The sequence below is a fragment of the Prinia subflava genome, chromosome 7, assembly GCF_021018805.1.
Source record: "Prinia subflava isolate CZ2003 ecotype Zambia chromosome 7, Cam_Psub_1.2, whole genome shotgun sequence".
Lineage (NCBI taxonomy): Eukaryota > Metazoa > Chordata > Aves > Passeriformes > Cisticolidae > Prinia > Prinia subflava.
The window spans coordinates 15236603-15259526 of NC_086253.1; the positions used below are offsets into that span (position 1 = coordinate 15236603).

The following is a 22924-nucleotide window of genomic DNA, read 5'->3' on the forward strand; positions in this document are numbered from 1 at the left end:
ACTTTAAAGTCCTCCAGGATCCTAACATTATTTCAGTTTTGAAGGGGTGAATCCATTCCAAGGGCTGACTTCCACTATCTTCTTGTTATTTGATGCTTGAGATTTATAAGCAACTGAAAATTTTTTCATTCTTTAGGCTGGTTCAATCTTTTTATGACTTGCTGTGTCACAGGGTTGGGACAAAATTTTATTTGAGTTCATTAGCCAGATGACAGAGGATTTGGGCCTGCTTCCTGGTATAAGGAGACACATTTTCCTTGATATGAGGAGAAAGATATTTGGTATTTCTATTTCTTCTGACATATATACAATAAATTTATGTTTAAAGTATGCATTACAGATTTCAAAGAAAAAAAAAAGAGAAGTATTTAGAAGAGCTTTTGCTTAGGAAATCATGTTCTTTATATACAAACAGTTTCTTCAAAATTATATTGTTTCTGCTTCATCTTGAAAAAATGGTGGGCAGTCACTGAAGCCTGGGATGGTGTGAATGATTGCAGTATTGAAGTATGGTTATACACCAGGTGCATGGGTGGCAGTGCAGGGGCACTCATCCCTCTGCAACTCAAATCACAGGGTGACTCTGCTCTGCTGAAGACAATATTCATTTCGGAGCTCAAAGGGAAGGGATCATGAATGGATGCAGACCAGGGTGCTCTGTGGCAAAGCCCACAGCAGGGATCTGATTTAAAAAACCAAACATACACCCCCAAAACATAAAACGATAAATTAAACCAAAACCAGGATAAAATACTTCTTAACTTTCCAAAGTGTGGAGGAGAAATATATTATGGGGTGCTTCCATTTGGAAGGCAGATGTGAAAACTCTCACCTAACAAATAACAAACTTCTTTCTTGCAGTTCAGCCAATAGTAGCAGTAAAATAACTTAAAAGAAGTTGAACTGAATATGAGATATCCATTTTAGATTGCTCTTAATATTAACTAAGGTCAAAATGTAAAAGAATGATCTGTTGATTTCATATAGACAGATTTTGAAATTACTAAGAACAGATGCATTTAAAATTTTTGAACAGCTAGTTTTCGAAATATGCAGAAAGCTCCAAACAAGACTGACTGGGCAGGAAAGTTAAAGACAACAAATAATTAGAAATAAGAGCTTTTTTAAAGCTTCCTATCTAGGAAAAAAAAAAAGCACAATTCCTCAATCAAAATCCAAGTAAGGACTGAGAAGAAAATTTAGAGGCATTTAGGAATATCCAGGGCTGATAGGGCTCCTGGGAATTTTTGTTTCTTTATTTTGTTGGGGGTTTTTTGGATTTTTTGCTAAGCATATTATTATTCCAAAAGGGTTTTTTAGCAATGCATTGACTATTTCAAAAGGACAAATTGCTAAGACATAGAAACACCTGACATGTTCTCTAGATATGACAAAAGGTAATGTACACTGAAATGATTTTTTTTAATGCATTAGTGACATAGTTGGGTGTTTAAAAAAAGTGAGTTGGTATAAATATTCAGAAGTCAGTGTGTTGGTGGAGGGTTAAAAAATATAATTTCTAGATTGAGTAATATGTAAGGGGAGGAAAGTAGAGAACGTACAACTGGAACTTGACGCAGCTAGCTGGGAACAAGCGTCAGTTTCTGTAAACAGCTCCATGCTATTGTTTTAACCAAATCAAGTGTGGATCAGGGTAGAAGCGTAGGTATGATTTAAGATAGTAACTAAGGAATAGGATAATCAGTATCTAGGGGTGGGGGTTAGTTAACATGTGTATAATGTAAACTATAAAAATCACGAATCGACTCTGTATGCTTTGGACATCAGATTTGGGTGTATTATCACCCCGGTGTCCCGCGCGCTGGAATAAAGAACCGCATATGATCGCCTCTGTGTGGTTATATGTTTTCCTACGCTAACATTTTTGGCGACCCAGGTGGGACCTTGTGGGCGCAGCCAGGACCCCGCGACCCGATCACGCTCCAGCCGGCACCGGGTGATTTCTCGGGGAGCCCATCGGAGCCGCGACCCTCGCCGCTCACAACGACCCCTGGTGAGAGGTAAGGTTCTTTATTCTCTGGTCTGGGGGCCTGCCATTAAGACGCAGCGAAAGCTACGCTTGGTTGGGCAAAAGGAATTCCTGGTGGTATTGCCTAGGCAGCCGTCCGTCAGACATCGCGAAAGCGTTGCAGGTTCGGCATCTGTGGTTTTTATGTATCTGTAATATGGAGAAACTAAAAGGGTTAAAAGAGGTTTTGGGCAGCAATAATGCCTCTATACCAAGTTCTTCTCCGTTGGGTTGTTTGTTGGCACATTGGAAAGAGGGGAATTTCGGTCAGGAATTACGAAAAGATGAGTTGATTGAATATTGTAATGTTCACTGGCCAAAATACGCTTTGCCTGAAAATCAGAGGTGGCCGAAAAACGGGTCTTTTGATGTGAAGGTTATTATGCAACTTAGATTGCTTTGTACACAAGATGGAAGGGTAGAACAATTACCATATATTGACTTATTTCTGTGCTTGCTTGAGAAACCGGTTTTGTGGCTTGACAAAATGAAAGCAATGAAGCTTGAGAATAATAAGTGTCTGGCTTGCGTCCAAAATAAGCATTGTATGGAACATGCAGTTTTAAGTGAAATTTTAGGGGGAAAAAGAGACGAACTGGAATCGGAATTATTGGTATCTCCCATGGCTCCTGGAACCACCACGGCCCCCTCAACACCAAGTTCTACCCCGCTCACCCTGACCCCACCTGATTCTCTTACACCCCCCTCGCTCGCGCCAGCACAATATGTTTCACCCCCACCTTTGTCTGCTGATCCTCCTCTGCCTGTGCCAGCCGCTCCTCCGCTTGCCTCTCCTCTGCCTGCTCAGAGAACCCCCCCCTTCTCCACATACACCTGCTCAAAGCTATCCTGCTCCCCCGCCCACACCCGCTGAAAGAAAATATACTGATCTTCAAGTAGACAGTGAGCAAAGAAGAACTCAGCTTGCCTTTATTTTTCTGCGTCAGGCACAGGAAGATATTAGGAAAAAGCTACAGAAACTGGAAGGGGAAGAGTTAAGAAACTTAGATAAACTCCTAGAGGTTGCCTGGAAAGTTTATAATAACAGGGACAGAGAAATTGTCAAAAAAACAGGGGCAAAGCCTTTTGGCAGTCTTACAGAGACAGGGGCGGGGACGTGGTAGAGGTGGTCGTGGCGTTAATAGAGGTGGCTTTGGCAGAGGTTCTGGTCATGGTAGATTAGGTCTGAATCAGTGTGCATATTGTCGGATGGAGGGACACTGGAAAAGAGAGTGTCCAAACCGGTTTAGCCAGAATGGTCAGCCTCAGTTAGACAGTATGTTTAATCAAAGTCGTGAGTATCAGCTGGATGGTGTAGCCAGGGTCATGGTTTTACATGAGAGGGAGCCAGGATCAAGAGAGCCCATGGTGACTTTGCATTTAGAAGGAAAAGACGTAGATTTTCTCATTGACACGGGGGCCACACATTCTGTACTAAATTATCTTGAGGGGCAAATCGGGAACAAGTCAGCAGCAGTCATTAGAGCCACAGGGAAGGAGGAGGTACGGCCATTCTTGCAACCCCTAGAATTGAGCTTTGAAGATAAAATCTTGACCCATGAATTCTTATACATGCCAGACTGCCCAACTCCGCTCTTAGGGCGCGATCTACTGGCAGCACTAGAGGCAGTAATTACTTTTGAGAATGGTGAACTCGTAATGAAAATTCCGGAGTCTAAGACAGGAAAGATTTTGATGATAAAAGAAAAACCAATTTCTAATATTCCTAAAGAAGTAGAAGATGCAGTAATTCCCTCTGTCTGGGAAACAGATGTACCTGGAAAATCTAAATTGGCACAACCGGTACATGTAGAGTTAAAAGAAGGAGCAAAGGCTGTACGAATCAAACAATACCCTATAAAACCAGAAGCACGACAGGGAATAGCAAAGACCATTGATAAATTTTTAAAATATCAAATTCTAGAGGAATGTAAATCGGAATATAACACCCCAATTTTCCCAGTGAAGAAACCCAATGGTGAGTATAGACTTGTACAGGATTTAAGAGGTATAAATGAGATAACAAAAGACATTCATCCAGTGGTTGCCAATCCCTATACATTGTTAGTATCCGTAAAAGAGATATATAAATGGTTTACTGTAATTGACTTAAAAGATGCTTTCTTCTGTATACCCCTTGACCAAGAAAGTAGGAAACTATTTGCCTTTGAGTGGGAACATCCAGAAAGTGGAAGAAAAACTCAGCTCACCTGGAGTCGATTACCGATGGGGTACAAGGGGTCGCCCACTCTCTTTGGAAGTCAACTGGCAAAAGAACTGGAAATCTGGACCAGAGAAGGAGCCTCAGAATCTACACGAGCTGCGGATCTTCCTCGGAATGACAGGGTGGTGTCGCCTGTGGATCATGGACTATGGACTGATTGCAAAACCCTTGTACGAGGCTCAGAAGACGCAGCCGTTCACCTGGGGCAAACCACAGAAAGAGGCCTTCCAGAAGTTAAAGGAAGCACTGACAACTGCTCCTGCTTTGGGATTACCTGATCTGTCTAAAGACTTTCAGCTGTACGTGCATGAAAGGCAGCGACTGGCACTGGGAGTCCTGACCCAACGACTGGGAAGCTGGAAAAGGCCGGTGGGTTACTTTTCCAAACAACTCGACAACGTAAGTGCCGGATGGCCTTCATGTCTGCGGGCAGTGGCAGCTACCGTGCTGCTGATACAGGAAGCCAGGAAGCTCACAATGGGAAGACACATAGATGTCTATGTGCCACACATGGTAACTACAGTCCTGGAACAAAAGGGGGGCCATTGGCTCTCTCCAAGCCGGATGATGAAGTTTCAGGTAACCCTGACTGAGCAGGATGATGTTGCACTAAAAACAACTAACCTCTTGAATCCAGCTCTATTTCTAGGTGCCACAGCTGAGGAAGGTCCATTAGAGCATGACTGTCTAGAAGTCATCGAGCACACTTATTCAGCAAGAACAGATCTGAAGGATGTCCCCCTGGAGCAACCAGAGTGGGAACTCTTTACAGATGGAAGCAGCTTCATGGAGAACGGAGCCAGATACGCGGGATATGCGGTAACTACAATTGATGTAGTAATAGAGGCAAAATCACTACCACCTAACACGTCTGCACAAAGGGCAGAACTAATCGCATTAACCAGAGCACTCGAGCTGAGTGAAGGGAAGACAGTGAATATTTGGACTGATTCCAAATATGCCTTCGGAGTAGTGCATGTACACGGAGCTTTATGGAAAGAAAGAGGACTGCTGTCCTCCCAAGGGACAAATATTAAACATCAAGATGCAGTCCTACAATTGATAGATGCAGTACAAAAACCTGAACAAGTAGCAATCATGCACTGCAAGGCACATCAATCAGGCAACTCCAAAATTTGTGAAGGAAATCGAAAAGCAGATTGGGCAGCCCGTCAGGTAGCGCGAGAGGTGCAGAAAACAATGGCATTGATACCATCAAGACTTAATATCTCTCAATTTAATTTGCCTCCGAAGCCAAACTATACAATCGAAGATGACAGACTAGCACAACTGCTGAAGGCACAGAAGAATGCAGAAGGGTGGTATGTAACCGCACAAGGGCAAATAGTGGTACCTCCTTTGGTAATGAGAGAAATTTTACAGGTAAAACATAATGAGTGTCACTGGGGTGCAGAGGCGTTGGTAAAGTGGTTAAGACAATACCTAATCTCAGTACAGATGCAAACAATGGCCAAGTCAGTAATGTCTAAATGTGAAATCTGTCTGAAAAACAATCCCGTAGCTAGACGACAGGCACAGTTAGGCAGAATTCGGATAGGAATAGAACCAGGAGACTATTGGCAAGTGGATTTTGCAGAACTGCCAAAAACTCGGGGATACAAATACCTGTTAGTAGGGGTTGACACGTTTTCTGGATGGCCAGAAGCCCTTCCCTGTCGCACAAACCAAGCAAAGGAAACAGTTAAGTGGTTATTACAGGAGATCATTCCCAGGTTTGGGGTGCCCCTAGGGATATCATCAGACAGAGGCCCACACTTCATAGCCACGGTGGTACAAGAGGTAAGCAAGTTATTGGGATTATCTTGGGACCTCCACACACCATGGAGACCCCAGTCAAGTGGGCAAGTAGAAAGAATGAACCAGACACTGAAGAGGCAGATCAGTAAAATATGCCAGGAAGCCAAACTGCAGTGGCCACAGGCTTTGCCGATAGCATTGCTGAGGGTTCGGATAAAGCCTAGGAGTGGGATGTCAGTTAGTCCTTATGAAATATTGTATGGGAAACCATATGAATCTCCTAACCCCAATCCAAATGTTCATGTCACAGGGAAACAAGATGTGTATAATTATGTTCTGTCCCTCGGGAAAACTCTAGCTCGGCTCCGAAGTGTTCTCGTGTGGAACAGACCACTGGCCCTGGAGAATCCAGTCCACAATATCGAACCAGGAGATGAGGTATACATCAAAACCTGGAACGAAGAACCACTAAAAGAGAAGTGGACTGGTCCCCATCAGGTACTGCTAACCACCTTTACAGCAGTCAAAGTGGCTGGAGTGGAACCCTGGATACACTACACACGTGTGAAGAAGGTCCCTCGTGGAGTCCAGTCGTGGGCTGTAGAAACTTTTGGACCAACAAAGCTGAGGCTGAAACGTCTGTAACTGTTCAAATGGTATTGGTAACTGTGCTCATGCTCTTCCTGTGGGTAATGTTAATTTCATGGATACTAATGTCACCAGTAGGGATTGCTGTTACTTTGGGATATGGGATACAGAAGGGTCAACTAACAACTCTTCATTCTAGAATGAAGAAAGAGATACAGGCAAAAACACAAGTAATAGAAATTTCTAATGAAATTCGGGCTGAGAATGTAATGATTGGATTGGTCAGAGACTTTGCTAAAATGCATAATACCAGCAGAATAACGGCCTGTCTGCCAATACCAAAGGCAGCAGGGGACCCAGTAAGCTGGGGAATAATAACGTCAAAATTACCTGAAATAGGAGGGAACAAAACAATTAACTGTAAACAAGTACCAGAGTCAAGGGTGGTGGTCAGAGAATACTGGAAGATAACAGAGGATTCCTATATGCAACCCATGAGAAAGTCGGAGTGCATTCTTAGTAATGGCAAATTGGGACAAATCATAGAGTGGTGGGTTAAGGACCAAGACCTTGCAAAATGGCAATGTTGGTTTCTACGCTATCAAAAGATCAGGGACAACGCTACAGAAAGTGTTGTGGTGTGGAAATGTGAAGAGAAGGATTGGAAAGGACTGGAACCTTGGGACAGTGCATGGTCTGTGAGCATCCTCCAGAAATTCCAATATATGGAAAGCACACCCTGGTGCATTAAATGGAAAGGCTCTGAAAATGAGACAGATCCCACAGTGGCAAATACTGATACTAGCAGTCAGAAAGAGGCAAATAAGGTAAGTTGGTGGGTATGTAAGAAAATTTATGATTGCACCTCTGACAATCTAGAAATGAAACAGTGGTCACCATTGGCAATAGCCTTACGAATTGGTTGTGCCTGCAGGAAAATTAAACACAAACAAGGCAAAATAGATTCTAAGATTATAGTAGGATGTAGCAGGAGTACCATTCGAAGTCCAGGACCATTTGTATGGGCAATGAGTGATGGCACATGGACAACACACTTGCCTATGGACGGGGAGGTAAGAGAAATCACCCTGGGCCTTCCCACTTTATGTCCAATTTGGAAGAAATCCCCATTTAACAGGAGCAGTGAAGCCTTGCAAATAAAAGCAAAGCGAGATGTCTCAGAAGACAAGAACCCAGATGACACTTGGAAGGAACCCTCTAGTGGAGTAAAGATTGGGTGGGCCCTAGAATCCTTGTTTGGTCCCATTGCAAATTATCGAAATAGAGAAATGCTATATAGACTCACAGGTCAGGTAGACAGATTAGCAAGAATCACACGAGAGGGATTTAGGGAACTCAATGTGCAATTACAGGCCACCACCAAAATGACCCTGCAAAATCGTTTGGCTTTAGATATGTTACTTTTGAAAGAACACGGAGTGTGTGGATATTTAAAAAGACAAATCGACCATTGCTGCATCCACATCCCAAATGTAACTGCAAATGTAGAACATGACATCAGTCAGCTAAAACAAATAGAGCATGAAGCACAAAAGGAACAAAAGATTTAGCTACTAGCTGGTTGGGTAAAATCTTTGAAAGATTAAGATGGAATGTGAGTTCATGGATAAAGTCTATCCTTAAAAATCTGATAATTTTACTGATTATATTTTTAGTAATTTAGTTAATTTACAGAATCCTGAAGAGAGAGATACAGAAAAAGGCATCTTGGAACAGGACCATAATGAAGGCATTGGCACGGAACCCAGCACCTTCAATCCGCAACAACATCCCAGACAAAGCCTATGACAACAGAGGATTTGAAGATGAACATCCAGTATGAACTCTAAAGCCTAATGGACTGTATTAAGTGAAAGCATTTACACTTAGTATATTAGAGTGAAAATACTTTCAAAGGGGGGAATGTTGGTGGAGGGTTAAAAAATATAATTTCTAGATTGAGTAATATGTAAGGGGAGGAAAGTAGAGAACGTACAACTGGAACTTGACGCAGCTAGCTGGGAACAAGCGTCAGTTTCTGTAAACAGCTCCATGCTATTGTTTTAACCAAATCAAGTGTGGATCAGGGTAGAAGCGTAGGTATGATTTAAGATAGTAACTAAGGAATAGGATAATCAGTATCTAGGGGTGGGGGTTAGTTAACATGTGTATAATGTAAACTATAAAAATCACGAATCGACTCTGTATGCTTTGGACATCAGATTTGGGTGTATTATCACCCCGGTGTCCCGCGCGCTGGAATAAAGAACCGCATATGATCGCCTCTGTGTGGTTATATGTTTTCCTACGCTAACAAGTGGATCTCAGTTATCTTCACCCAGGTATATTAAAGGAATGGCCAATAAAATGTTTGTCATACTGATGTTAATCCATAATAAATCTTGTTGCATTAAGGAAATTCTAGATGATTTGCAGTGTCACTGTGCAAATACTCAAGAAGTACCAAGTGATAAAATCAGATAACTATTGCCCTAGGTTTAATCCAGTGATTAAACCAATGGGATATCACATACAGTACTAGCCTGAATAAAAATTAACATTAAGAAATCTCAATAATGCCAGTTAATCATTTTACTGATAATAAATTTAATCAAATCTGACTTATTTTTAATAGATTAAAAGTCTGGCAGAAGTTGAAAAATTGATAAATATAATTTAATTAAATGCAATATACTTAACCTTTCTATAAGGCACTAATTTGTAATGTGTAATCATCCAGTTGAAACATGAGCTCTCTACAATATCAAAAAAGCCCAATTTACATGAATGGAGTCCTGAACAACTGACTGGTTGCTAGCACAAGGAGTTTGCAAGAACCCTAAATGGGGATATTTATATATCCCACACTATTCTGTTTGGCTTTGAGCTACTCAACTTGTTTTTCTTTCTTTAATGATAATTTGGAAATAGTAATAAGATCACTAATTGTCATATGTCAAGTTGAAACTAAAACCGAAGGTGTAGAAAAGATCTAGAATAAAGCAGAATGATGACCAATGGGTACCAATGCTAATATCTTTTAGAGAACCTATATCTCACATTTAATTATCTGCACTCTGTGACTAGTGTCTGCACTCCTTTATCCATTGACATATATTCAATGTATGTTCCCTGTATGCCAGTGTTCAATGCTCTTCTCCATTCTTTTTCAGCAGAAGAGAGCTGGAGAGGTCTGTATGGCGTGTCCACGCAGGGCAGGGAGGATCAGAGGTGAATGAACAGGTTGGGATGGAAACAGCTGATGTTATTTGTGGCCCATCAGCAAGGCTGGACAAACACACGAGTGCCAAGGCTGGACTGCACAGTGCTGTACCCCACCGCACTGGGATTTACTGATCATCTCACCCATTGAGGGAATTCCCTGCCGTGCTCCCCTGGGCACCAGAGGCACACCCATAGAGCCTCAGAGCTCAGCCCACAAGCCTCTGGTAGTGATTTAACCCAAGCTCCCATACACTGAAAAACATGGAACGTCGTAGTTTTTCTGCTGCAGAATGCAAACAACCATCCTTATTTATACAGAGACAGAAAATGAGACAAAGGATTGGCAGAACTGCAATGAAAGTCATAAAAATCGTCTTGTAGTAACCACTACTTTTGCCCAAAATAAGCTGCTTTGTGCACTGAACTATGTAACTTAAAAGCACCTCATCTTCCATAATTCACCACTCTCTCCAATATATGAACTTATTTTCTCAATTCTTCTTTTAGCACACGTCCCCCCATTTTTTCAAATGAAGGACTCAATATCTGTAATTCTAATATTTTAGGGTTTATTTTTGCAAGACACTTTTAAATGGATAAATAATGAATAGAAGATAATTCAGCCTGCAAAATGATGGTAAATTGAAAGAGACAATAGTTTACCAATGAATACATAAGAATCATTCAGCAATGTCTGTAGCTGAGACACTGATGGGTTAGTGTATTTGGATACTGGTAATTTCTCTAGGAAGGAAAAGTGAGTAGACAGCAGAGATCAAATCACTAAATTGTCCTATTACACTTTTATTTAGAAATGTAAAATTCATGCAGACAGACTTTGAATAGACTGGATTTTAACAGCAAAGTAATGCAATTCAAGCTCAGGCACCAGCTAGCAGCAAAGATATTTTTCACCATCTGCTTTTGGAAAATCCAGATTCTTGTTCCCAGTACAGCTCCCACACATTTTCTCTGAGTGTTCATCTTCTATCCTAAAAGATTTTTAACCTGGTTATACTTCTGAATTCAAAACCCTGTGTAAATTCATGTCCCTTCCTGAAGTCAATGGCAAAGCTCACTTAAGACTTCAATAAGCCAAATAAATTGCCCTTTAAATTTTAGAAGTCTGAAGTTGGCCATCTGGCTCCAGATGGTCTGAAACTACTCTTTCAGGACTGATTCTCCAGAGCTATCTCAGAGAGCAGATTCCGTTCCTGCTGGGATTGGAGCCATCAAGTCTAGGGTCACTTTGCCAACACAAATGGGAAGCCACTTCTACCAGTGAACAGCCCACCTGCTTTTCAGTCAGTTCTCCTTACCCTCCCTTTCACCCAACTGCTGACATTTATTTTACCAACAATTACACATACCCTCCCCCATCAAAACAGAAAGTTAGATGCCCTAAGTTATATGGAAATAACATTACTGATCATTCTAGTTCTGTGTATCTCTGCATTATTACCAGTGTATATTCTGCATTGTATCAGTATCTATTCTGTGTATTTTATATACACATCTATGTATCAGGCAGGGAAGACAGGAGACAGGCATGGCTGAGCCGGAATCTGCTGGTTGAACTAAAGAGAAAGACAGCTGAAGCAAGGACAGGGAAGTCACCCAGGAAAAGTATGGAAACAAAGGTTGGTTGTATAGGGTGACCAAGATGAGGCTGGGACTGAACCTGACAAAGGAAGCAAAGAATAACAGGAAGAGCTTCTAAAAGTATGATAACCAGAAAAGGAAGATCAGGGAGGTGTACCCTCATAATAAACAGCACTGGAAAAGTAGTAGCAATGATGAGGATAAGGCTGAGGTACTCAGAGTCCTGAGGGAATTGGGTGATGTAATATCTCCGCGATATTTGAAAAGTCACAGTAAACAGGTCCCAGGTTGACTGGAAAAAGGGAAATATTGCACTTGTCTTTAAAAAGAGAGTAGAAAGGAAGATCCTGGGAACTACCAACCTATCCGACTCACCTCTGTGACCGGGAAGATCATGGAACAGATCCTCCTAAAAATTGTTCTTCATGGAGAAGCTGTCCATGGAAAAGGACAAGGAGATAATTCAAGTGGCCAGCAGAGTTCCACCAAGGGCAAGTCCTACCTGACCAACCCCATGGTTTTCTGTGATGGAGTGACTGCATCAGTGGACAAGGGGAAGGACTACAGATGTCTTTTATTTGAACTTCTATCCCAACTTCTAAGAAGTTCCCCACAACATCCTTCTCTCTACATGGGAGAGAGGTGGATTTGATGAGTGGACTGCTAGATGGATAACAAAGTGGTTGGATGCATCCAGAGGGTAGTGGACAATAGCTCTGAGTCCAGATGGTCATCAGTGACAAATGGTGTCCCTCCCAGATCCATACTGGGATCAGTGTTACTTAATATCTTCATTAACGACAGAGATGAAGGAATTGAGTGCACCCTCAGCAAATTTGCAGATGACTGAGGGCTGAGCTTGCCACACTAGGAGGGCGGGATGTCATCCAGAAGGACCTGGACAAGCTGAAGAAGTGGGAAGTGAGACTCCCATGGGAGTATCAAAAGATGGAGTAAGACAAAGTGCAAGGTGCTGCACCTGGGTTGGGGATGAACAGATCCAAACCAGCCCTGTTGAGAAGAGCCCCAGGATTCTGGGGGATGAGAGGCTGGGCACGAGCTGGCAGCGTGTGCTCACAGCCCAGAGAACCAGACGTGCCCTGGGCTGCATCCAAAGCCCTGAGGGCAGCAGGGCAAGGGAGGAGATTCTGCCCCTCTGCTCCAGCCCAGAGACCCCACCTGCAGGGCTGCACCCAGCCCGGGCTCCCAGCACTGCCAGGACAGGGACCTGCTGGGGTGAGTCCAGAGGAGGCCACCACAGTGATCAGAAGGATGGAACATCTGTCCTGTGAGGAAAGGCTGAGAGAATTGGGATTGTTCAGACAGGAGAAAGCTTCAGGGTGACTCAATTGTGAACTTCCAGTACCTGAAGGGAGCCGACAGCAAAGACAGAGAGGGGTTTTTTACTAGGGCACGTAGTGACATGACAAAGGGGAATGACTTCAGACTGAAAGAAGAGGTTTAGATCAGATACTAGGAAAAAATTCTTTACCGTGAGGGTGGTGAGGCCATGGCAGAGGTTGCCCAGAGAAGCTGTGGTGCTCCATCCCTGGAAGTGTTCAAGGCCAGGCTGGATGGAGTTCTGAACAACCTGGTCTTGTGAAAGCTGTTCCTGCCCATGGCAGAGGAGTTGGAACTGGACGATCTTTAGGGTCTCTTCCAACCTAGGCCATTCTATGATTCTATGGTTCTATGGAATATTCATAAATACATATATATATTCAGTGTATATTTATCAGCATATATTCCCAATTATTTTCTGTAAATACACTTGCTACTATAATAGCAAATATTACCATATTTTATGTTTTTCATAACAGTTTATAATCTGGAGGGCCTGTTGTACTCCTACAGAGGGGATGCTATACTCCAGTTTAGTCTCAGTTTGGGAAAAAGAGGTCTTTATGTGAGCATGAGTAAATGCAAACCAACCAAGCTTTCATTCTTGTATACATGTGTCAGTCCATTTTAGTCCCTATAATTGTCTTCACTGGGAAATTATGTTTGCAAGTGTTTTATTTACTATTTATAAAAGATTTGATTCATTTGTGTAACATGATTCAGTGGTCATTTTTTGCCAAAATTTCTTTTAAAAATTCATGTGTACTTATAGCAATGTGTTTTTAATGCAAAATTGAACAAAGGCAGAAGTCCTCTGCTTTTCTCCAGAAAAAATGCTATTACCCAGCCTCTAATTTTCACCACATAACCTCATCAGTCCTGCAAAGACCTCCTGAAATGCATTCTATGGAATTAAAAAGAAATTACTTGTATACCAGTGATGGTGTCTTAATGGAAATAATAGAATTGTAGAGGTACTGGACTGAAGAAAAGCAAATGAAGGAACAAAATATTCATGAAAAATAAAGAAGAGTTATAAAATTTACGCTTGCATAAGTTTGACTTCTATTCCCAAGAAATGAATCGGAGTTAAAAAATTGCAACACTATTTAAGGATAATAGTAGAGCTGACTGAATAACAAGAAAAATGTTTCACAAAAAATAATTTTAACATTGTTTCTATTCCACAGTGTACTAGAAGTCAGACCCATTTTCTGTAAAAATAAAAATGAATTTTCATGTTAAAATCAATATGAGAATTAACACTGAAACCTCAGCTGAAGCTAAGCAAATTCAAGCGAGGGAAAAGATTTCTGCAGTGAACACAATTAACCCCAGAGCAATTTACCAAGGTTTTTAGTGGATTTGCTATTATTAGAAATGCTTAAACCAAGACTGGAATGAGGTTTTGTTTTTTTTTCTGTCTGGTGTTTTTTCACTCTGAAAAGATAATCTATCATTCAAGCAGAACCATTGGACTCGATGTAAGTTCTAACAGGTTCAGATTGGACAATGACCATATGAAGGCCCATCAGCCTTTAAAATTCATTAACTACACTCTACAGAGGAATAATTAATGACATTAGGAAGAAATAGCTTGGGATTTCATTTTTGACAAGAATTACACAAATGTGATCATGAGGTACAGCTTTGAAAACTTTTCTGAAACTGATTTACAAATACCAATATTTGGAGATGTGCCTAAATCTAGTTAAAACAGCTGATCCCAAGTGATCAGTAAGAAGATAAGGAGTTTCTCTCTAATCAGTTTGAATATCACTAATATTTTGCATGTTCTGTTATCTATAATGCTTACAAGCTCATTGGAAAGGTGCAAAAACATTATTTTCCACTTTTTATAGTTAGATGAATTGAAGCCCTGATAAATAAGATAACTTCCCTAAGGTCATACAGCTTGTCAGAAATAAAATTATAGTTTTTGTACCAAACTTGCTTCTGCAGCCACTAAACAATGTGAGCACTGCAGCCCTCTTGCTGTATAGGTAGCACAGTAATGAAGAAAAAATGGGTTTGGAATTATGTGCCTAGGCCTCACTTTTACTCTCATATGTAGACATTGTGTGTTTCCCAAGCCAAATGTTTCTTTTACAGCATTCACCAGCCTAGACAAAAGTGGTCATTTGTCATCTTTCATGTGAGCTACGAGGGAGGACAAATGAAGAAAAAATAATGACATTACTGCCAGTCAGAACATCTGAATCACCCAGTACATTTACTTCTTTAAATATCTGCTGTCTTGTAATTTCCTTGGAGCCACACTGAGTTTTATTCTGTTCTTCGTATTGCAATAATGCACTTCTGGTACTTAATAAATAAATAATGATTTTCAACAGTATTCAGAAAAAAAAATCACATTTCAAGGCACTGTTTGACAAGTGTGACATTGACTGTGACACTTATCAGACAGTATTTGGAATCACCATCAACAGTGATTAGAAAAGTTTCCTAAATGCAAAGGTTTACTGAGCATTGACTCTCAGAAGCATTATAACTCAGTATGCAAACAAAAACACTCTTTTCCCTGAAAAATCTCATTGTGAAAGATTTTTTATAGTCTTAGATATGTTAATTTGATGGAGTAATGCTGAAGTTATACACAGCCATCTTCCCCCTGCACACATGAACCTCTCCTTGTAAACGTGAAGGTCAGGCTACAGTCAGAGAAACCATGCTCTTTGAGAGGCTAAACATCCATTTGGCAGCCCAAATGTACACTAAACCACCTCAGCTCAGGCAGTCCTCTCAAAACCTTTTCATAATTCCTCATTTTTACCCAAAAAAATCCAGATCCTATCTCCCGCAAGTCTGCAGGAAGGCGTGGAGTTCACCCCAGCCCTGGGAACCAGGAGGTCACACGGTCCTGGTGCCTTTGTGAAGGGCAGCTCTTGCCCCAGGAGCAGCAGCTACACACACTAAAGTCCTGTCTTGCAAAATAGCCACTCACACCAGGGCTTGTCTATATTCCAAGAGAACCCCATGGTAAAGGAAGAGCCCAACCAAAAAATCAGACAGTGGCATTAACATTAACACTGGTGAAGGCTAAACCAGGTATAGTGTATAATCATTTACATAATTCAAGTGAATTAATTATTTCAGCACTAGGCAAAGAGATCTACTAGTAAATAACTATTTTAATGGACTTTGAAAAGTATTCTGAACAGATATATAGAAAGTAAATATCTGTACCTGTTAATAAATACTGTGAATTGGCAAGAATCTGCAGTACTTTGCACTCAACCCTGAGTAATTTATGCATTCCGGGAAGAATGCCTAAATTTTACATGAGTTTATGAAGAAAAATGGAACACACCAAGTGCACATTTCCAGATCAGATTGTTTTCTTAGACATGTGTCCTTTGGGAAAATCATAGAATCATACAGTGGTTTGGGTTGGAAGGAAACTTAAAGATCATCTCTTCCCAGCCCCCCTGCCACGAGCAAGGAACACCTTCCACTAAAAGGTGAAGTGAAAACACAGATTTACCAGTTCACTTACCACAAATATTCAGTGTCAAAGGGAAGCAGCACAGCAACCCTGGGTTCTATCCCTGCCTTCATAAAAAGTCAATGCTGCTGTCACATATAACAATGATGACCTAGAGAAATTCTCTTTCATACTAGCAAGTCACTGGAGAGCCATGCTAGTATAATGATTATTTATATTATATTTGTAATATATTTTAAAAACTGCTTCCTGTTTTTATAACAAACCCTTGCCACAACCTCTCCAAGTCACCTCCAAAGGAAAAAAAAAAACTTTTAAATAATTTAGATATCCATCCACTGGAAAAAGATTCAAGGTCTGTGCAGGGCAGTTATTCTGTCATTTCCACAAGTGGTTTAAAGGCTTATCTGAAATAGAGCTGAAAAACTATTATTTTTTTTCTGCTGCCTAATAAATCTAGATTAGGATGAAAAAGAAATAAATTGCACTTAAAAAAAAAGGTAAAGCTCCATCACAGTGCAAAAAAAGATTTCAGAATTGAAAACATACCTCTTGGCAGCTCCTGGGACTTCAATTCCATCTTCATTCTCTTTGACTTTTAAGTATTCACTACTCCAGCAAGCTTCTTTATTACTTAGCTTTAAGACTTCTTTTTTCATGTTTGTACTTTTGTGCTTTGTTTCTTGAGTGTGTCAGTGGAAATGTGGTATGATCAGCCCTTGAATTAAATATAGTAAACAGCTCATTGGAAATTAGTTTCTGGTCATCTGACTGCATTGAACCTCTAGATTAGCTGCTCCTCTATAGTTTGCCACTGGACTGAACCATGGCAAACAGCACTTCTAGTTATGTGTTTTTGTAAATAACTTCTGCTTCAAAGCTGAGAAAAACCACCATAGTTTGGTCTAATAAAAGGGTGAGAAACAAACAAAACTATCAGGATCTGTAACACCTGCATAATACATTGAAGGGGTGGTCTAGGCTGTACAAAATCCAACAGCAGTGAGCTGCTTGATTGCTTTTTTCTTCCAACACCCTGAAATACTGTATTGCCTCAATGTGTCTTAAATAATATATCCATTCTCCTTAGATAGATTGATATTTCCACAATTATGTAAGGAAAAAATATTTCTGCTAACTTTTCTGTCTTCATGCATTTACAATCATACAAGCTGTTAAGACTGACACACAACCAGGAAAATTTACCTAACTTTTTTTAGGTCAAACATCTAACCTAATGTGACTAATCTAACATGTCTGTCTTTTGATAAATATATGTAACTACAATAAACATAATTTTCACTTGTATCTGTTGTCCCTTAGATGATCACAAGTTACAAGACTAAGCCAACTGTACATTGCTGTGGCTTATGACTTCTTTGTTGGAAAATTCTTAGGACTTACAATTTTCTGTATATCATGCCAAAATTCACAGGCCCTATGGCTGACTGGTTGATGGCTTCCACTTCAGTAAATAAAATGCCTTATAGAACTTCACAACAAACCATTGCATAAATCTCTTACCTTATTGAGTCCCCATGCCCCATTTCATTCTGATAACAATGAATATCAAATTCGTCTGCTGCCTTGCAAGCACTGATGATTTCCCTCAGACTGCCTTGGCGTGCAGAGAGAACACCTCCACCAAACTTTTCAAATGCCATTACTTTATCCTTTAAACTTGTTCTTAAACTTTACTTATGCAATGGTATTTACAAATCTCTTCCATCTGGTATTGATTAGGAATTATAAGCTCTACTTTAAAATTCCACTGTGTTCATTTAGCTCTTTCCCTACTATAACCTAATTTCCCTGTTTACATCCTGGCACACATAGTGGAGACATCATGAGACCCAGGGATGCAGGTTGTGCCTATACTTGTAATTTAAATGTGCCTGAGACTATACTATGGCACTGAGCTAAGCAAGAGGAGAATGGTGTGCAACCATATCATAAACCATCTCGAGCACCCAAAACAGGGAGGACATCTGCCAGCAGCCTGTAGGGAGTGGTCCCTCACCTCCACTAATTCCTGGGCTGTGTGTGGGAATCAGCTGGGGAAGTGCTACTGGTCACAAAAAAAAGCCCTGCCAGGAACAGTTCTCCCAAAGTATCAGCAGAATGGCAGTGCTTGGGAACACCCTGGGTGCTGCTTGATTTACAAACACAGCCTCAGGAAACGATCTTGCTTCCTGGTTGTCCATATGGGGCTTAAAAGAAACCAGTACAGGTGTTTGATTAGGTCCCAGGTACTTCTGTAATATGGTACAAATATAACTGTGTAGAACCTACTTTTCTATAGGAAATAGTTGTTTTATATAACTTCTGAAACTGAAAATAATACACCTATAGAGTGCAATGTCTTATTCTTGTGGCTGTATGAAAAGATCTGTTTCACCAGGAGCTGACAGGAGATCAGACACTGAAGCTGATTTCAAGTACTTGAAAACTGAAGGCATATGAAGGCTAGATGGGGCTGTGTCTCAGTGGATACAATGAAGTACAAATCATGAGAGGTATTAGTTGATTTAATTTGAGTGAGGGTTCCCAGGTCAAGGGAGGTGATCCTTCCCCTCTGTTCTGCACTAGTATTCCACACATGGAATATTTTGCCCAGTTCTGGGCTCCCCAATAGAAGAGAGGCATGGATATACCAGAGAAAGTCCAACAAAGGGCCATGAATGATGAAGGGATGGGAGAGCCTCACCTGTGAGAGACCTGAGACAGTTCTGCCTGGAGAGGACAAGGCTCAGGGGATCTCTTCTGTTTATATCAATGTCTGCAGGAAGGGTTCATAGATGACAGTCAGGCTCTTTTCAGTGATGCCCAGTGACAGACAGGAGTCAAGGGACACAAACTGAAACATGGGAGGTTCCCTCTGAACACCAGGAAATGCTTTTTTTACTCTGGAGGTGACTGGCATAGGTTATTCAAAAAGATTCTGAAATATCCCATTCTTTCAGATATCTGTCTTATGGAGAAGGTCCTGAACAACCTGCTTTAGGCAGCTTTGCTTGAGCAGTTTTGGACAAGATGAGCTTCAGAGGTCCCTTCCAACTTCAACCATTTTGTGCTTCTGTGATTATCAAATTTCCCACCCAAACAAATTTGAAACTTCAGGTGAAGTTCAGTAGATTTTTATTTCTCTCATATTTGTGTATTAATTTAGATGCAAATAGAAAATCTGGGTGCTGAGGAGCTCCACAGGGAAAATAATTCACCAAGAACTGCCAACACAAGTGATCAAGTCCTTGTCTCTGTACAGCCTTATACAGGCTTACAGACTTTTTCTTTTTCTTTTCTTGTCTTTGTTTGTTTGTTTTGGTTTCTGAGGGGGATAAATACCATTGGAATGGTAATAAATGCAATTTCCAGATCTATGTTCTGACATGCGAGTTACACATACAGATTTTCTTCAGACATCTACAATGGGAATATGTAACATAGCATACTATTAAGGACAGCAAAATGCTTCAAGTTCTAAGGTTCTGAATCTTGGTCACAATTTAAATAACTGGGATAACAGAGAACATAAAAAATTTCAGCAGCAAGATATTAATATGTCAAGCTTTTGACATGTTATTTACAATTGCAAACATTAATAGAATGAAAAGAAGAAAATGTCATGGAGTGGAGACTGGGATGCACTTGAACTTTTTCCTATCTGTACTTTAGTCAAGTAGTCCATTTTCTGTTCCCTAAATTCATCATATTTTATCCTACATGCTTTACTGACGGCATCATACAGGCAATATTGTTCTTAAAATATTTTCATTTCACCTTAATGACACTGACATCACCACAATTCTTAATTGATCCTTTTGTTCTTTATATGTTCATATATATTCAGATATACTTCTTAGCACTCTTAAGAAACCTATTACATAAAAACTGCTGTGGTTTGTTTGTTTTCTGAGTAAGATAAATATTTATAAAAAGGCCATGGCAGCAGACATTTAACTCTATCACTGAAAACAGAAGAAATGCAGTTCTCAAAGATTCTTCACTTGTCTCAATACTACGTGTTAGAGCTGCATAGAAATCTGTGTCTAATAATTTTCACCAGGAAGGATGTAAAAGAACATCATCAGAGTTAACATGAAATGGGTGCACCTTTTATGAACCTGAATAAGACCAATGGACAGTTTCAAACCAGACAAGACCATCCTGCATCAGACTTGCAGCAGCACCGTACTCCACATCCCATCACACAGCCCTGCTGCGTGTTTCAGGGGTTCTCTAGAGCTGAAGTCACTAGCTCTCTTGCTGGCAAATATAAATACATTGTATCTGAAGGAGACAGCGCTATGTATTTGTCAACATTTTCCTTTCAGTTTGGCAGCGTAAATTCTGAGGATGAATGAGTGAGTGGATGGGAAAAGAGCCCAAGTCACACAAGGGAATTGACATGTCAGTGCCCATTGTTGACTAGAAGCTCCTTAGCATGCTGCTATGAATCAACAGACATTTCTACTTTCACACTTACAGAGATCTGTTATAAAAGACATCCCAGAGCTCCGTTTCATCTTGCTTGCCTTACAATGTTTATATGCTGCCACTGGGACAGAGAACAGATGTGATGGATTAACTAGCAATAAATCATATGGCAGTGAATGCACAGCATTATCATTCCGAAGAGGTAGCATTAAGTATTGCTCTAGAAAAAATGATAACATTTCCCTGCAAATAAATGTTTCTTTGTCTCATATATGACCATCCCAGCCTGTGTCCCACTCTCCAAGCAGTAGTGGTTTCCTTCACTTTTTAAAACTGTATTAAGTATTCGCTCAGGTTCAATGAAAATGAAGATTAATAACAGTCTTCAAAGCTGTGATACTGAGCACCATGTCCCACCATTTTCTCTATCATTAAAGCTAATGAAGAAAAAGTTTCTTACAACTGGTAGAACTCCCACCAACAAAGCAGCAACAAAAATGAAGCCCTGCAAGTCCAGTCACATCCTCCCCAGGGAGCACTTCTACTCCCCCAGCATCTATTTTCTGATGGCAAGATGCCGACTCCTACAACCTCCACAAGGAACCCAAGAGTCGTAACATCCCTCATTAGTATTTGCACACCATCTGGTGACTATTACTGAATTAACTTCTCACAGAAAATAAGTTTTTGGAATATAAGCATAAAATTAAGACTTTGATATGAAATATTACTCTTCTCCTCCCTCTCGCCACCCCCAAAAATTGCAGAATTTTTAAAAGAGAAGAAAGAGGAGTGTGAGTTCAAAAAGCAAAGAGTCTTTCAACTGCCCCCATTGTCCTTCTTCCCTATTTATGATGGTATAATTTAGTGCACATATGGGCTGCTTGGGTACAGCTCTTTTTCAATTTGCTTTAGTTAAAAAGCATGCACACTTGTTGGGTGCTGGAAAAAAAAGAGTGATAATTTCATAGTTATTTTACTCCAATCTACCTTTTTTTTTCTGAGAAGATACTCATAAGATTAAATCCCTGTGTGTTTCATTTGTCTCAGCAAGTCCCCAGGTGCTACAAGGGCCTTTGGATTTTGAACTTCATTTCCCCTGCAGTACTACCCTGGGAGAAGAGAATAAGGTAAATCTTCAGGTTTGAAGTACCAGTTAAGGGAATTTTTTTTCCTTTGGGAAGGGAAGGGGAAAAGCAAGAATGTGTTTGTAGTTTGATTTCCTTGCATTTCTTTCAGTGCTTTTTTTGTCAAGGGGAAGAAAATCCTGGCAACACAAATTAACCAACCATCTGATTTCACTGATTGCAATTAGAAATTAATCACCAACTACAATTTAGAGCAAAGCTGTGACAACACAATATAACTGACATGGTATTTATTAGTTAAAATAGAAACAAATTCTCCCCAAACAAACCAGTAATATAACTGTCTATTCAGATAAAGCAATAGGTTTCAAAGAAGCAAAAGTTTTGATGCTATGGCAATTTTAGGAAAAACAGCTGCTCAGGTTACATGCAGCAGTTATCTTTTAAATTAAATACATTGGTAATATTAAAGGAATTTTAATGCAACTGCAAAAAATTAAAAATAAAATACCAAGGACCATATGGTACTGCCATAAAACATTTATGTCCAAATATTTGCTCTCATTCTCATCCAATGAAAACAAAGTTCTAGCTAGGAAGCAGAACTCATTTCTCTCTAACAACCAGTAAAATATCCCCCTGCAAAATTACAAAGTACAGCAAGCAAATTCCTCCTTGCCAATCATAACTGAAGTCAAACTTTGTCAGAGAAGGCAGGATGTACTTCAAAAGTGGGACCAAAACATTTTACGATTCACCAAAAGACCCCTCTGTATCACAGTCCTTGTAAAAAAACTGCAGTGAGGATGATTTTTCTCTCCAAAACACTTAAAGTCTTTACATGTTAACACTGAAATATATAGGTTAGTGATGTCCAGCATACGAGCAGCTGTTTGTGAAGTCAGAATCTAAGCACAATTGACGATTTGTTTCTTAATCAATACTTTAGCTAAGAGAGATTGAAAGTTATTTGAATTGCTGGTCCTGGAAATGTTAGATGTCTGATTTGAAGTTTAAGGGATCCAGATTCCACAGGTTAAACCTCTTCAGTTATAATGCTGAACATTCTGGCCCAAATCCAACAAAACACTTAAACACATGCTTGACCTAAAACACTGAGACAGCTGCAGAGAACTTAAAAGTTAAGAATTTACAGGACCAAGGAA

At 40.3% G+C, this 22924-nt stretch overlaps 1 protein-coding gene across 5 annotated transcripts; it reads left to right on the forward strand.

Annotated features, from left to right (window-relative positions):
* The first annotated feature begins 1494 nt into the window (after nt 1–1494).
* On the forward strand, nt 1495–12846 carry LOC134552751 (protein NYNRIN-like). Of its 5 annotated transcripts, none has more exons than XR_010080936.1 (3): nt 1495–2021; nt 4176–8436; nt 9773–12846. XR_010080936.1 is itself a non-coding variant. In XM_063401658.1 (2 exons), exon 2 carries the CDS (start codon nt 4368–4370, stop codon nt 6654–6656), a length of 2289 nt encoding a protein of 762 aa, XP_063257728.1. In that variant the 5' UTR covers nt 1495–2021; nt 4176–4367; the 3' UTR covers nt 6657–8883. The 5 variants fall into 5 exon arrangements, 2 of the variants coding, with proteins under 2 accessions (XP_063257728.1, XP_063257730.1); XR_010080937.1 differs by having other exon boundaries at nt 9776–12846; XR_010080938.1 differs by lacking the exon at nt 9773–12846 and having other exon boundaries at nt 6370–6505.
* The last annotated feature ends 10078 nt before the right edge of the window (nt 12847–22924 follow it).

What these genes read in the sequence shown, in the direction of transcription:
- LOC134552751 (XM_063401658.1), top strand. Translation starts at nt 4,368, where the DNA reads ATGACAGGGTGGTGTCGCCTGTGGATCATGGACTATGGACTGATTGCA.